The sequence below is a fragment of the Amblyomma americanum genome, chromosome 4 (assembly GCF_052857255.1).
Source record: "Amblyomma americanum isolate KBUSLIRL-KWMA chromosome 4, ASM5285725v1, whole genome shotgun sequence".
Lineage (NCBI taxonomy): Eukaryota > Metazoa > Arthropoda > Arachnida > Ixodida > Ixodidae > Amblyomma > Amblyomma americanum.
In genome coordinates, this window is record NC_135500.1 from 141557673 (window position 1) to 141571511 (window position 13839).

Below are 13839 nucleotides of genomic sequence, written 5' to 3' on the forward strand. Positions count from 1 at the left end.
GTTTCGGAAGCATAAGTATTGTATAAAGAATAGTTTTTTACGAATGTGGGCCAGCGACGAAGTTGCGGAGAAAATGCTCTAGTGTGCAGTTAGATTTGTTACTTGTGTGTTCCGTAGGAGTGATCTGAGCCGCAGTCACCTAAGATATGAACGACTTCGAGTAGTTTTATCAAAAATAAAAATTTTGGAAGAATGTCGTTCAAGTAATATGGGCACAAAGTTTCTCTCTGGGAAATAATTTTTTTTGTGAAAACTGAAATAATTAACGTTTTCGAGGAGGCGGCGGAGAGCAATCGGTGATCCCAGTAAGATGCTTCGGTCCTTCTGGCTGCTTCACTTGGCTGATGACTGTGATCTGAAACAAAAAGAAACAACAAAAAACGGCACGATGTAACGGATTAGAATATTGTGCAATTCTTTGGCCTAAACAAGAACATTTGTCCTGCTTTTCCCTACTCGTCTACACCGACACGTTAGGTACATAGCGAATCCGCAGCCAATGTCTCAGACGTCTTCCTGATTCCTTTGAGAATGACCGACATCCTCAAAGATTAGATTAAGATGGTAAAAGGAAGCCGACCCAGTTCTGGATAAAGTCCTCAAGCCGTTCCCTGGATATCTTGTCGTTTCGCCTTATCATCGAACTGGAGAGAGGGCGACTAACGCATCTTCGGCCCCGTCCGTTCTTTGGCTCTATCGCTCAAGGAGCCCTGCGCACAACTTCCGTTGCGGTGGTGCCTTAGTGATAATCTGATACGGTAGCCAAAAGCAGCGCCCTCACCCAGACTGGAATGTCCCTACGACCGTCCCTGGCTCATCGAAGCCCACAGGAGCGTCTACGTCGAACAGGCGCTTCTAAACTGCTCACCAGCTGAATCATTAAGCATCCGCCACAGAAAGGTATCCCAAGTAATTTTTCATGCACTTTCCTTTTCCATAAAGGGAGATTTTGCTTCTATGCTGTTTCAGAAAAGAATTCATTTGCATAACAAAAACAGCAGTTCGTACCTTTCCGTGAGCGTGCTGACAAGACGGTATCTTATTACTAAATTTTAAGTGAGACTGGTGCGAGGAGATTTTGCCGGCCATTTTATGATTACTGCAGGTAATCGCAAACGCTGTAATAAAACAACGACATTTTTTTTTACTTTCTTGTAAAGGCAGCTACCTTACCTCGGTAGAAGCTATCCTCTGCCAGAAGCTTACTTTACTTTTGTAAGTTTTCACGAGTGTTACCAACACACGCGCAGAAGTAGCGGAGTGTGAGGCAAAACGCGACACAAATTGGGGAAGCATAGCCTTATTTTTATTTTTCACAAACATCAAGAAAGAAATATTACAGAACTATTTACCACCATCCTGTAATGGCGCACCAAGAACACGAAGAAGCGAGCTGAAGCGGCAGACAGAAAAAAAATTCTAATATTCAAAACTTCAAAATGTTGCATTGTGTCCCAAGCCGCGGGTCAAAATGAGATAGCGCACGGGGAAAAATGAGAGGGCCTTCCAAAGTAAACACATTATCCAACCTTTCAATGCATGCACACGAAGTTGGCACTATTGGCATCAACACCATGTTTGTGATTATGTTGTCATGAGAAATACTCTATGCAGGCTCAACGCGGCCCTGCTTTTGTCCTACGACTCGATACAAACTTCGTGATTGCACTGACAGGCTTTACGTGTTGCCTGACTTCGGGTTTATTCTGAATTTCCTGCCTTCTTCTCCACTTTTTGTCTCTTGGTCTCACAGCTGTTGCGCTTGCGCTTTGTTCCTACTGAATATGCATGCGATATTGTTGTCTGGCAGCACGAGAACACGCGATGTTCAGGTATTTGTAAATCCCACTGAACGCCACCACAGTGTGTTGTACAAGTAACGATTCTTGCAAGTCCGAATGAGTGCGCCGCTTACATGCCAAAAAATGTTTCGTGCATTTCCTATCTTTCGGATTCCTTCATTTTCTCTTCAAATGGGGGCGTTCTGTGGGGCACCTAATTATTTGGCGGAACCGATGTTTCTTGCTGCTCCTTCTTCTTCTTCTTCTGCTCCTCAGAGCTTGCTTTGTCTTGTTCGCATATGTTGGTAATAAGTATTTTTTTTCTTGTCCGTCCGGACAATCTTGGAGAGCGAGAAAACAAAAGCAGAGCTTCGGAGCAAGAAATAAAGTCACTAATTTTACTTTAGACCATACAGACGCCACGATGCAACGTTCTGTCGCACTTACGGGGCCTACTGCTAAAATGTTTTCATGAGAACGCGAGGACTAAGCCCACTTAAACGTTACATAATTTATGGTGAATAATGAAGTGTGGGAAATAAATGCTTAAATTAGTCCGGAACGATTTTTCGGTTCTGCTGCACAGTACAAAAAAAAAAATGATCTGCAAAAATTCGCTCATTCTGACTGATCCTCGTTCGCCAAGGCTCACTTTGGGATTTTTTTTTTCTTCTTGAGAAATACCGGTCTTGTTGCCTTAAGCTGAGTTGTAGTATACACGCGGCAGGTCATTTCCTTCTCTCCACTTTGACGCCTGCCAACTGTGGCACGTGGCATTTATTTTAACTTAACAAAATTAAAACAAAAATGCCAAGTTAAAATAAGTTCAAGTAATCAATTATTTCAATTTTTATTTACCACATACTGCGCACTAAAATATGGTCCAAGCAGCAGAGGAAGAATCTAAAACAATGTAGTAGTAAAAATGCGACCTTAAAAAAAATGGCATTCCTACTGACAAAGAAGGTAAAAAAAAATGAATGACGCCTCTTGCACAAAACCAAATGAGCTGCTGTCTCGCAGAAAGAGGCCACACAAGAAAGGAAACAACACGCTACGTAAACAACCTAGCTCATTATAGACAACGCCAACTGACCGTTCATATTACTCAACGTAGGCAAGCAGAAGAGAATCATGTGACAGTGCGTTCCGTTCTGTGATCATATTAGGGAAAAACGAATAGTTATGGACTTTCGTACGAGCAAAACTAGGCTCAATACAGTATTTATGCTTATGACAAGACTTTTTAGATGAGCTTTCGCTCATCTAAAAATATTCTTGTGGGAAGTGGCCGCAGCACGCTGAAGTGGTGCACAAGAGCCCTCTAGTGCACATCATTTGTTAGTGTGACCATTAGTGCGAACCTCGCTTTCGCATTCATTGTTTTGGCGTTGGGTAGTGTGGAAAGGTCTTCTGTTGCGTAGGTGCTCGTTGGTACTGTTCCATATTAAGGGCCAAATAAACTCACATATTGGCCGCATAGATTCCTGATCAGGGTCGGAGCATTCGGTATATATTAATTCGCGTGCAAAATGTTTTCCTTTCCGAACGAAGTTTGAACCTCAGGGCTGGACCCACCGACCCAGGTGATATCCCGACGCACATGTGTGCCTCGTTTTTGTTGTCAACACTGTGTGTACAGACTTTCCACGGTCTGAACTGAGGGGACGGGAAAGAGTGTCACAGAAATTAGAAACCGTCATTTCGTTTTGTTGGTTTTCTTTTGGAGTAAAAAAAATGACAATGATCTTTTACGGTTTAGTCCCATTAAACGCAAGAACCATGTTACATTTTCTCCTGCATTCGGTTTGGACTAGGTTTCACACCCTGGATCTGATAGAGGTGACAAGTTGCGACCGTTTTTTTGCGACTTTCTATTTTTGTCAATTACTTGCTTTTTACTGTTCATCGACCTCACCTTTAGAACTGGAGTCAGCGTGTACCGATTCTGCTGTGAAATACCGGAGTCTATACAGCGACAACTTTGCGTCTGCTCTGGCATCACGGCTGTCAGTGATAAAGGGGACAAAAAAAGGCTCGGGCAAATGATTTTTACAAAATACCGCCCCTGCTTTGCACTTCTCAGCAAAACGATTTGCAATATAGTCAGAGCAGCCAAACCCATCAAAACCTTATTAGTTTAGTACTGAGCTATCATTGTGTCTGCAATCTTCTCATCATAAATCTTATCCTGTCACAGCTGATAAAGACTGGCCAGTATTAGGTACTTAGAGAGATAATGGAGAGAGAACATCACAGGACAAGCAGAAGCACCGTGCGTTATTAGAAGTTGAATTTAATCTACCCAGGGCATAGTATGTGTATTACAAAGGTACCTTTACCTAGGGCTTGTTGAAAAATAAGTATCCTTAGCTTCGGCAAGACAAGATGAAACCGAAACTGATCAACTGACCTACGAGTATTAAATCTACTTCACAAAGGGTAAAGCGTTACAACTGCACTCTTTAATAGATTACAGTGCGAATCAAAAATTGCTCAATAACCTCCTTCTCGTCATACCTTCCGTTCTGCAGACCAGACATGACAACGATGGCTCTGTGGCTCTTTCTGACAGGTGAGTTTCGCGTTTACACATTTTGCTCTGCTACAGCTGATATCCTGCACATAAAACTTCTGGTCAGTTTCGAAAGCTTTTTGTGCATGTGTAACCAAGCTCGTCGCATGACGTGCGGCGCAATATGGGGCAGGGTCCGTAGGTGCACGGCTCACGTGATTAGTGAGCAGCCATAAGCAACACATATTCCTAAAGATAGAGCATACAAATACTTGGAACCATGTCAGGCTGTACCTTCACAACGTAACTTGCAAGGTACGAGGATAGTCCAGCGATATTATTAATTATTTTCCCGTTTAAGCTTGTCTCTCGGTTCATCTTCAGTTGCGTGCCGAATTATAGAGGCCAGTACTAACATGATATTACTCATGGAAAGATTGAAATGCTACAAAATACTGATTGATTCCAAGATAGATAGATAGATAAAGATGAGGAGGGAAAGGCAGGCATGTTAACCAGAAAGGGATTGATTCCAAGAGTTGCTGAAAAATACACGAGGTGAACGGAATTTGAAGGCGTGATCATTAACACTAACACAGGCGGATGGTGCTTCAGGTGAAATGATAAGGTTCGACGGAATTCGAAGTGGATAAAATGTTAGGAACGACGCAACAGTTTAGCCCATTGCAGAGATAGCGTCACAGAAGGCCTCCGTAGCTACTGCATGCAGCCAGACAGTTGCGTTGTGTCCCGCTTAGTAAAGACCACCCCCGTTCCTTGTCTCGCGAGACGGGATATATGCACGTAATTAAAGCTGCAAATGGGCCTAGTTTGTTCATATTTAACTTCATCAGTGAGCTACTCATGTCAACGAACAACACTGAATGCAAAAACCACACACAGACTGGGATATATGCAGCAGTCAAAAGGATACACACTCGGCTTTGCTTAGCTTAATTTCCTGCTTCGATCATATCATTGAGAATCGTTTGGAAAGGCTCAAGAAAAAAATGTCAGATTTCGTTCTTTTCATGTCATAAGTGCAGCTTGCGCAAGTTTTAAGCAAGTAAGGCGTGCACGATAGCTTTGGCCACTTTATAAACTGTTAAAAACTAAGCTGATCTTTTTGTTGTGCCTTTTCACCCCTGAAATAATAACGTTATTGCTGTCGTGTCAATCTGGTGTTCATAAGTGTGGTAAAAAATAAACAAAGCAACTGATCCACGCGATGATCCAGTTCGGCGGGATAATAGCTATAAGCAATGTTATTAAATTATTTTGCCCAATTGACAAAGCGGCAAGAGCAACGTTTTCTCTAAAGCCGTGATACTCATGGTGTGATTGTAGGTCAATAAAATGGGACACGTGACGCATTGCTAGCGTCTTCGGTGCTATGCATTTGAAGGTGAATTACCATTGTTCAGAATAAAGTAATGTTTTGTGCATTCGTACCTTGGCACAGACGGGACGTTTACGAAGCTGCGTTGAAGCTTTCTACGAATGCAAATGCGCTGTTAGTTATGACAAGTCGCTTAAAGTGGAGTACGCATCTTGCTTGCTGACCTTGATGTTCAATGAATGTTGTACCTTCTGAATCGTGTCGGAACCTAACAAAGAATGCTCACGTAGGCGTCGGCGCTAGTTCCACGATAATACTTACGATCTATTGGCAAGTCGTGCGCCGTCAGTATGGTCTTAGAGCATTTGTTCGTTACTTAATGGCGGGGCATGTCTCAAGTATTATTTAAAACGTGGATGATTTAGAAACACCGACAGTTATTCTAGCAGAGACAGTATGCTAGCACACTAGCTCAAGTTTGTTTTCCAAACTTCTGATTTTTAAAACAAGACAACCGCTTCATACGCCACAGCCAACTTGGTAAAAAGGAAACGCTCTCTCGAATGCTGACTCCAGCAAATGTCTCCAGCGCACTTCAAGCACTGTGCTAGTGAAAAATGTGGAAGCTGTGGCTCGCGTCTACCTATATCGATTGCCAGCACCGACCGGGGGTCATATATTGCAAGCCTCTTTTTTACTTTCCTTTTTTTCGTCCCTTTATCATTGGCAACAGCCGCCGGCGGTTTCGTCAGGGCTGATAGCCTATAAACGGTGTGTTATTCGCCAGCTCTTTAAACAAAGGCAAGTTGACCAACGTCAAAGCGGCAATTAAAATGAAAATGGAAAGAAGGCTTACAGAATATTTTACAGAATAAAGTGAAAGAGGGGGGGGGGAAAGGTCTTTACACAAGTCCCCCTAGAAGCGTATTTTGTAAGGTTTAATTTAGTTTTTTCCTTTCTTTTGGAGCCATGACATTGGTGGCGGCTTTCTGATGACATGGGCTGTGGCGGGCACGACATCAGTGAGGCAAGACCAAAAGAAGAGAAAACGAAACATTGAAAATGCGATTTGAGAGCATTTCGTTCCCTTGCTTATGAATAGGGTACGAGAGCTAATTTATTTATTTAGTCCTAATACCTCGAGGGTTCTCAGACGAGGGTGTTACATGGAGGAGGGCAAAACATAGCAGAAATATTAGAATGCAATTTAAACTTAAAAATATGCCAAAAAGCAACTAAAACATAAGAACAAATAAAGCAAGAGCTTACGGCAGCGGCTGAGTGGCTTCAACTTTCGGATTCTGATCCGAAGTTCGCGGGTTCAATTACGGTGGTGGCGGCCGTATTTCAATATAACTCAAATACAAAAACGCCCGTCTGCGGTGCGATGTCAGTGTTCGTTAATGAACCCAAGGGGATGTAAATTAATCTGGAGCCCTCCACTACGGGGCCCCTCATAGCCCATGTGTCGCCTCGGGACGTTAAACCCCATGATTTGAAAATAAACAAAGAAGCACAAGTGGTAAACAAAATATGATTAGCAGGAAATCTGCACGTGACTATCACTTCTTAAAGTTTCTTGAGGCTGGTAATGTTGCCTTTAGTTGCAATGTTAGAGGGCATCCGGTTTTCGTCAATACTGGGTTGGGTCTAGGTGTAAATGACTTGGCTTAAAAAGATGTGTAGGATGTAATGATTTTAACCTTGGAGGGATGATCACGGCGTGGAAAAACAGCAGAGGGTGAGAGTAAGAATTCATCATGAAGCAACGGATGATGATAAATTCGATTAAAGAAAGATAAGCAAACAAGTTTGCACCGATAAGAAAGGTTATCTATATCAGTACAAGATTTCAATAAAGTGACGCAAATGGAACGCGACTACCCTGAAAAAAAAATGAAGCGAACAGCACGAGTCTGCACGGATTTGATGCCACCTACGGTGTAACCTTTATCCGGGTCCTATATGGCTGAAGCTTTTTCATTATTGGGTCGAATTAGGCTGGTATGAGCTGGTTTTCGAAACTGCTCAGGAAATTGTCGAAGGGCCCGTTTTAGAAGGCCAGAAAGAGGTCAGCAGATGCTAGAATTAAGTTAATGAGATAGCTCCAGGTTAAGTCGGACTGAAGATGAAATCCTAAGTATTTGTAAGTAGTTGCTATCTTAACTGCTTTTTTTATTAGGAAGTATACTCCGCAAGAACCAGTGAAGAAGACGTGCTTTGTTTCAGAGTTGTTTGTAATCATGAGCCACGATGAACACCATGTGTTGATTGAATAAAATCAGTTTGTAAAGAGTAACTGTCAATGTCGCTATTAACGTTACGGTATACTACACAGTCGGCAGTAAATATTCTAATCAGAGACAAAACTCAAGCGGGTCAGTCATTAATAAATGTTAGATAGAGCAAGAGATCAAGGTCGCTTCTTGGGCGATGGTAGAATTAGAATCATTACCAGAGATGAACTGAACGCGAGATGAGAGGAAGTCTTTAATTTAAGCTAGAACATGGGTATGAATAATAAGGTGCTCTAACGTAAGTAAAAGTCTGTGCTGAGGGACCCGGTCAAAGGCCTTGGAAATGTCAAGAAAAAAAGGGTCAGCTTGCATCCCGGTGTCTGTTCAAGTAAGTCGCAGTGATTTGAGTGCGCTGAGTGTCAAATGAGAATTTTAGGGGAAACCGTGCTGACACTCAAATATAATGTGATCTTCGAGATAACGACTAATTTGAGTGATTATGACGTGTTCAAAGACCTTATAATGGATAGTGCAAGTCAATGAAATGGGTCGCTGCAGTCACTAGTTTTTATTGGGGTATTACCCTGACATCAAGCCAGCCATGAGTAATTCAGCCAGAAAAGGACTAGGAAAAGGGGCAGATAATACTTGATAAATACTCTAAGAAATGGGCTTCGAGTGTTTTATGTTTCTTTTTCTCGGCTCGCGCAGCAGCAGCGGCTGCAATCAGCGGGACGAGTGGCCAACAGCTTGCCTTCTGGGACGCCGACAACTACGTGGACCAGATCATCCTAGTGAAGCTGGCGGCGCACAGCGCGCGCTTAGACCCGCTAGAGGTGGCGCCGTTCGCTCTGCACAACAGCCACGACAAGCTGTACGGACCCGTGCGGTTCCACGTGTCGAAAGTGTCAGGTCTCGGCCGGCTGGCCCGCGTGCAGAGGGGAGACCAGTGCGCCAGTGCCACTGAAGACTTCCCGGATGGCGCCAACGTCACCTGCCACGTCCGCTTCGAGGCCATTAAGGTGAGAGCGCACTCAGTCTGGCGATGAACGCTGCCAAATGCAGTAATAATAATAATAATTGGTTTTGGGGGAAAGGAAATGGCGCAGTATCTGTCTCATATATGGTTGGACACCTGAACCGCGCCGTAAAGGAAGGGATAAAGGAGGGAGTGAAAGAAGAAAGGAAGAAAGAGGTGCCGTAGTGGAGGGCTCCGGAATAATTTCGACCACCTGGGGATCTTTAACGTGCACTGACATCGCACAGCACACGGGCGCCTTACCGTTTTTCCTCCATAAAAACGCAGCCGCCGCGGTCGGGTTCGAACCCGGAAACTCCGGATCAGTAGTCGAGCGCCCTAACCACTGAGCCACCGCGGCGGGTGTACCAAATGCAGGAAAGACGCAGATTTTGTCGCATTCTGGGTGGCCAGCTGAACCGGCCGCGCCGAGAGAGGGAAAGGCTGCGGAAAGAAAAACGCGCCGTAGTGGAGAGCTCCGGATTGACTTGGACCTTCAGTGGGCATTGACATTGCGCACCAAATGGGCATGACAGTGCAGGTGCCGGGATTCAGCCCCGCTACCTCGTACTGTGAAGACGCACGCCAATCAATAGCCACTGAGCCACCGCCGAGCGCAACAACGCTGTCCCATAACGCCAAAAGGAGAATGGGATAGTGAGCGTGTACACATATTGCGATTACTCCCACGCGCATTCTGTCAAAGTTCTGGCTGCAGCAGAATACCGGCCTTTAGTACCAGCTGTCTTGAGCCGCCCAACTCTACCTGCACAGCCCATCAAAGCGCAAAAAGAACTTTCGTGCATGCGTTTAACTCTGCCACACTGATGTGATAACTGAACATGGTTGCCTGGCAGCGCAGAAATGAACGGTGGAATGGTGCTAGCTCATGTGCACCTCTGGCTTCTACGTGCAATTTGTCTGTCACACTCTCATCGAACACGACGGTGCACTCGAGTCAGCAGGATGCTGAAATCTGTAACGCATAGGCGTCGGATACAAAAGCACCGTTACTGCGGCACCTGACATGCGGCGTTAGAAGCTCGTCTCGGGCGCCTGATAAGTCTGGCAAATTACTTCGGCGCGCCAAGTAGGCGTCGGGTCTCAGTCACCAAGTGTGGCAGAGAGACAACTTTTGCACGGAAGCCTCGGCGTCGGAAGAGCCAGCGCCGATGGTCATTTCACGCAATGCACTCATGAATTTTAGTACTGCCCTTTTATAGCCGCCGCGGTGGCTAAGTGGTTATGGCGCTCGGCTACTGGCCCGAAAGACGCGGGCTCGATCCCGGCCGCGGCTGTCGAATTTCGATGGAGGCGAAGTTCTAGAGGTCCGTGTACTGTGCGACGTCAGTGCACGTTAAGTAACTCCAGGTGGTAGAAATTTCCGGAGCCCTCCACTACGGCGTCTCTCATAGCCTGAGTCGCTTTCTGACGTTAAACACCCATAAACCAAACCAAACCAAATTTTAGTACCTGGGACAGGAGACTAATACCTCTGCCACACGGTAAATGTCATTCCCATCGAATGACATTAGCACCTAATGCCATTAATCGGCTGCTACAGGGGAACATTTAATGTCATTAGGTTGGAAAGACATTCGCCACCGAATGAGTTTGGGGAAGTCATTCGCATTCGATCTCGATCCGAATGTGCACTCTGAACGCCAGATACGCAAAAAAAAACAAGCGATGCGAATTGCCAAAGTTAGTAATTGTATTTATTTAGTTCAGCTAAAGAAATATTATTTTTGGTGTGAACCTCTTGACACTAGAAGCTGTCGTGGATAGCTGTTACTCTCGGTCCCAGCAGCAGCTAACGGCAGCGGCCGACCATGAAGCAGGGCCTTTCCCGCGACCGTCGATCATTTTGGGTTGAGTGTTTCTTGCTGGTTGACGCTCCATGTTCGTTTAGCTCGCAAGTACTTAAAGGTGTAACTGAGCACTTCACCTTTTGGAAGTCATTTCCACGCTCCGCGCGCCGCCGCGTCAGCCATTTTGTTTGTTTACTTTTATCGGATTTGGGGTTGACTTTGTACTTGGCTTGGCTTTTCATGGCTAAAGTGCTGGAGAATTGCCGGAAATAATATTTGAAGCTTATATTACTGTACAGAAATGTCCTCACCTACTTTTTAAACACTACATAACAATTCAAAGCCTTTTATGCGCGCTGATGTCTTTCAATTGTACTATTTTTTTCACTGATCGTCACTGTCATAATTTTCGAATGACATTATTTTTTACCGTGTAGCACCGAAGGAGACCGAACGACATTCGATGCGTGGAATGACATTCGTTTTGGAATGACATTAAATGTGCCGTGTGCCAGGGGTATAAGTTAAAGCATCTCTTTTCGTGTGAAGCAGTGACCGCTTCCCACTGGCAACGGCCGTGCAAATACCTGTCACCGCTATGCTGACGTGATGAACATAGCAGGAAGAGAACTGAAGGGTGATTGCGGCTACGGGACGTATTTTATAAATTCGACGAAAAAACAATAAAATTCTACCTCGATGTGAACTGGACGAAAGCATTTTTGAACGGGAAAATGTTTATGAACGCAATATTTATACATTATAAATTTATCTATATAACAATCAATATATCCGGATATCTCCCTTGCTTGCACTTGCTTGCACAGGCTTGCACTTTTTGTTATCAACGTTTTTGCTATGGTCAAAAACTTTGCCCATTGGTTTTCTATGGCACTCTTATGTTCGATGCGAGTGATAGAAGAACTTTAAAAGAAAGATTTTGCAACACATAGGCAGAATGGACCATTATCTTCAATATTTCTAAAGAATTTTCCAATATTCAAAATTTTTGTGCAAGAACGTTGGACATGATGTACGTTAGCGCGTGGTTCAGTCCATTGTACTGCTAATAGCTACGCAAGTTTTCATCGTCATATCGTCGCGGTGTGCTCGAATCCCGGGTGCGAAGGAAGACTTAAGCTCATTGCTCTAGAATAATCTTTTACAAAAACGGTCTATAGACACTCTATAGACTCTCTATAGACTTCTTATAGAATATATTGCCTCCCTATAGATATTTATTTTGTCTATTCACAGTCTATAGACAATTGATAGACTAATGTCTACTAAAAGTGTATGGCCAAAATCTACAGATTGTTTGTAGACTGTAGAATTTGTATTGCCTATAGACTGTTCGCTAGGGTTTGTCTAGAGAAAGTCTATAGACTTTATAGACAGAAGTCTACAGACTGTCTAAAGAAATTCATGTAAAGGATACTCGCTTTACTGCTTACGCAGGTATACTTGGACAGCCTCCTGACCCGCGACGGAGAACAGGTCATGGAGGTCAAAGCCAACGTCACCTTCCGGGACGTCCTGGCGCGACTAAATGTGCGTCTAGTGCCTTGGCACGACCCGGTGGCCAACCTCACCGTGGGCGCCACCTTTAGCAACCTGCGCTCGGCATTCGATGGCCTCAATGAGACTCCGCAAACGCAGAAGCTCATCTGGGGATACGAGAAGGCAGCCAAGGACATCGTCGCTCAGGCCATCACTGTTGACCTTAGCGAGGCCTTGAGCAAAGCCGCCTCCGAGGTGGCCTTTCCTTGCTGCCACAGCTAGGCGCTAAACCGCAAATGTGCTTGGAAGGGACTGGGTGCCTAATGCAAGACATCATCACAAGCGATAACCTGCGTAAAGTTGAACGACCGGGAACCTTCGAACGGTGTCTTTTGCAGTATTTGGTTGCTCTATCTACCCCACTTCTCCCTGATGCCAGTGATTGGCTGCCAGCTAGCTTTAGTGCTCCAAATTATGGACGTTTAGATTAATTAATCTCTGTCTTTCAATAAATTGAATTCTGTCTGTACTGGCAGACGAAAAGGGAAAATTGGAGGCCTAGCCCCACCCTTATCAAAATGGTCTGTCGACTGTCCATAGATTTTTTATAGACTCTATTGCCTTCCTATAGATATTTCCTTTCGTCTATTCATAGTCTATAGACTGTCTATAGACAAAAGTTCACTGTAAGTGTATGGCCATAAATCTATAGATTGTCTATTGACTGTTTATAGGATGTGATATGTATTGCCTATCAACTAGTCTATAAGATTTGTCTATATAAAGTGTGTAGACTTTATAGAAAAACTTTTGTAGACAGCCTATAGACTGTCTAAAAAAATTTGTGTAAGGGCAGACATTGTGTCAGTCCTTGGGTGTACGCTAAAATGATTTTTTTTTATGCCAGAGTGTCAGAAATGCAACTTCTTATTTCGTGAGCAGAGGAATGCAGGCGATGATTTTTTTGGCGTTTCGATCGACAGTTTCATGGGCGCAATGTTTAATTATCCGCTGCATTCCACGTTTAAAAAGTGCTTGAAGCAGCAGACAGAATCTAGTATGTCTGCCCCGTTTCCTCCATTTTTAAAAGACAGCGGTAGCTTCTACCAAAGAATTTCGACAAACACGCAAAATTTCTACTAACTTTTATTAGGTGCTCTACAAGTTAGCGAAGGTGCGTGGCATGTTAGGTTCGGTGCTGAGGCGGACGCGCAGATAGGGCCGTCACCGAAAAATAACACAAACAAAATAGCTTAGCGAAGGCCGTAATGGATGTTGTCGGCTCCAGCTTCACGCCACATCACGCTTCAAACTTCGAAAAGTAAAAGTGTCCAGAGAGACAGATTTGAAAAAAAAAACACACACACACAAAAAGAAAACAGGTGCGGAGCCTTAGGTTAGGAACTCGGGGAAGTCCTTCGCATGGAACTGATCAATTTGCCCGGGAGTAACTGTTCTCGAGAGGCGGGCAACCAAACTCCCTCTCGTATGAGGAAGCCCCAGTTTGGTGCATAAAAAGAGAAATAACAACAGTACACCGGCAATCTTTAAGACTACTGACCTGGCTTTTTTTTTTTTTTCATCTGGGCTTCGTAACACGCCAGAACTTCCAGGCCTGGATCTTGCTGCTTCGTTCCT

The 13839-nt window shown here is 44.3% G+C and overlaps 1 protein-coding gene across 2 annotated transcripts; it reads left to right on the forward strand.

Moving 5' to 3' along the window:
- The first annotated feature begins 744 nt into the window (after window positions 1-744).
- Window positions 745-13561, forward strand: LOC144128451 (uncharacterized). Of its 2 annotated transcripts, none has more exons than XM_077661867.1 (4): window positions 745-900; window positions 4316-4356; window positions 8584-8894; window positions 12160-13561. In XM_077661867.1, the coding sequence occupies exons 2-4, from the start codon at window positions 4323-4325 to the stop codon at window positions 12481-12483; spliced, it is 669 nt and encodes a 222-aa protein (XP_077517993.1). In that variant the 5' UTR covers window positions 745-900; window positions 4316-4322; the 3' UTR covers window positions 12484-13561. The 2 variants fall into 2 exon arrangements, with proteins under 2 accessions (XP_077517993.1, XP_077517994.1); XM_077661868.1 differs by having other exon boundaries at window positions 8587-8894.
- The last annotated feature ends 278 nt before the right edge of the window (window positions 13562-13839 follow it).

Coding starts and splice junctions, on each gene's coding strand:
- LOC144128451 (XM_077661867.1), top strand. CDS start 4,323: ATGACAACGATGGCTCTGTGGCTCTTTCTGACAG. Junction 4,357..8,583: donor TCTGTGGCTCTTTCTGACAG/GTGAGTTTCGCG, acceptor CGGCTCGCGCAG/CAGCAGCGGCTGCAATCAGC. Junction 8,895..12,159: donor TCCGCTTCGAGGCCATTAAG/GTGAGAGCGCAC, acceptor CTGCTTACGCAG/GTATACTTGGACAGCCTCCT.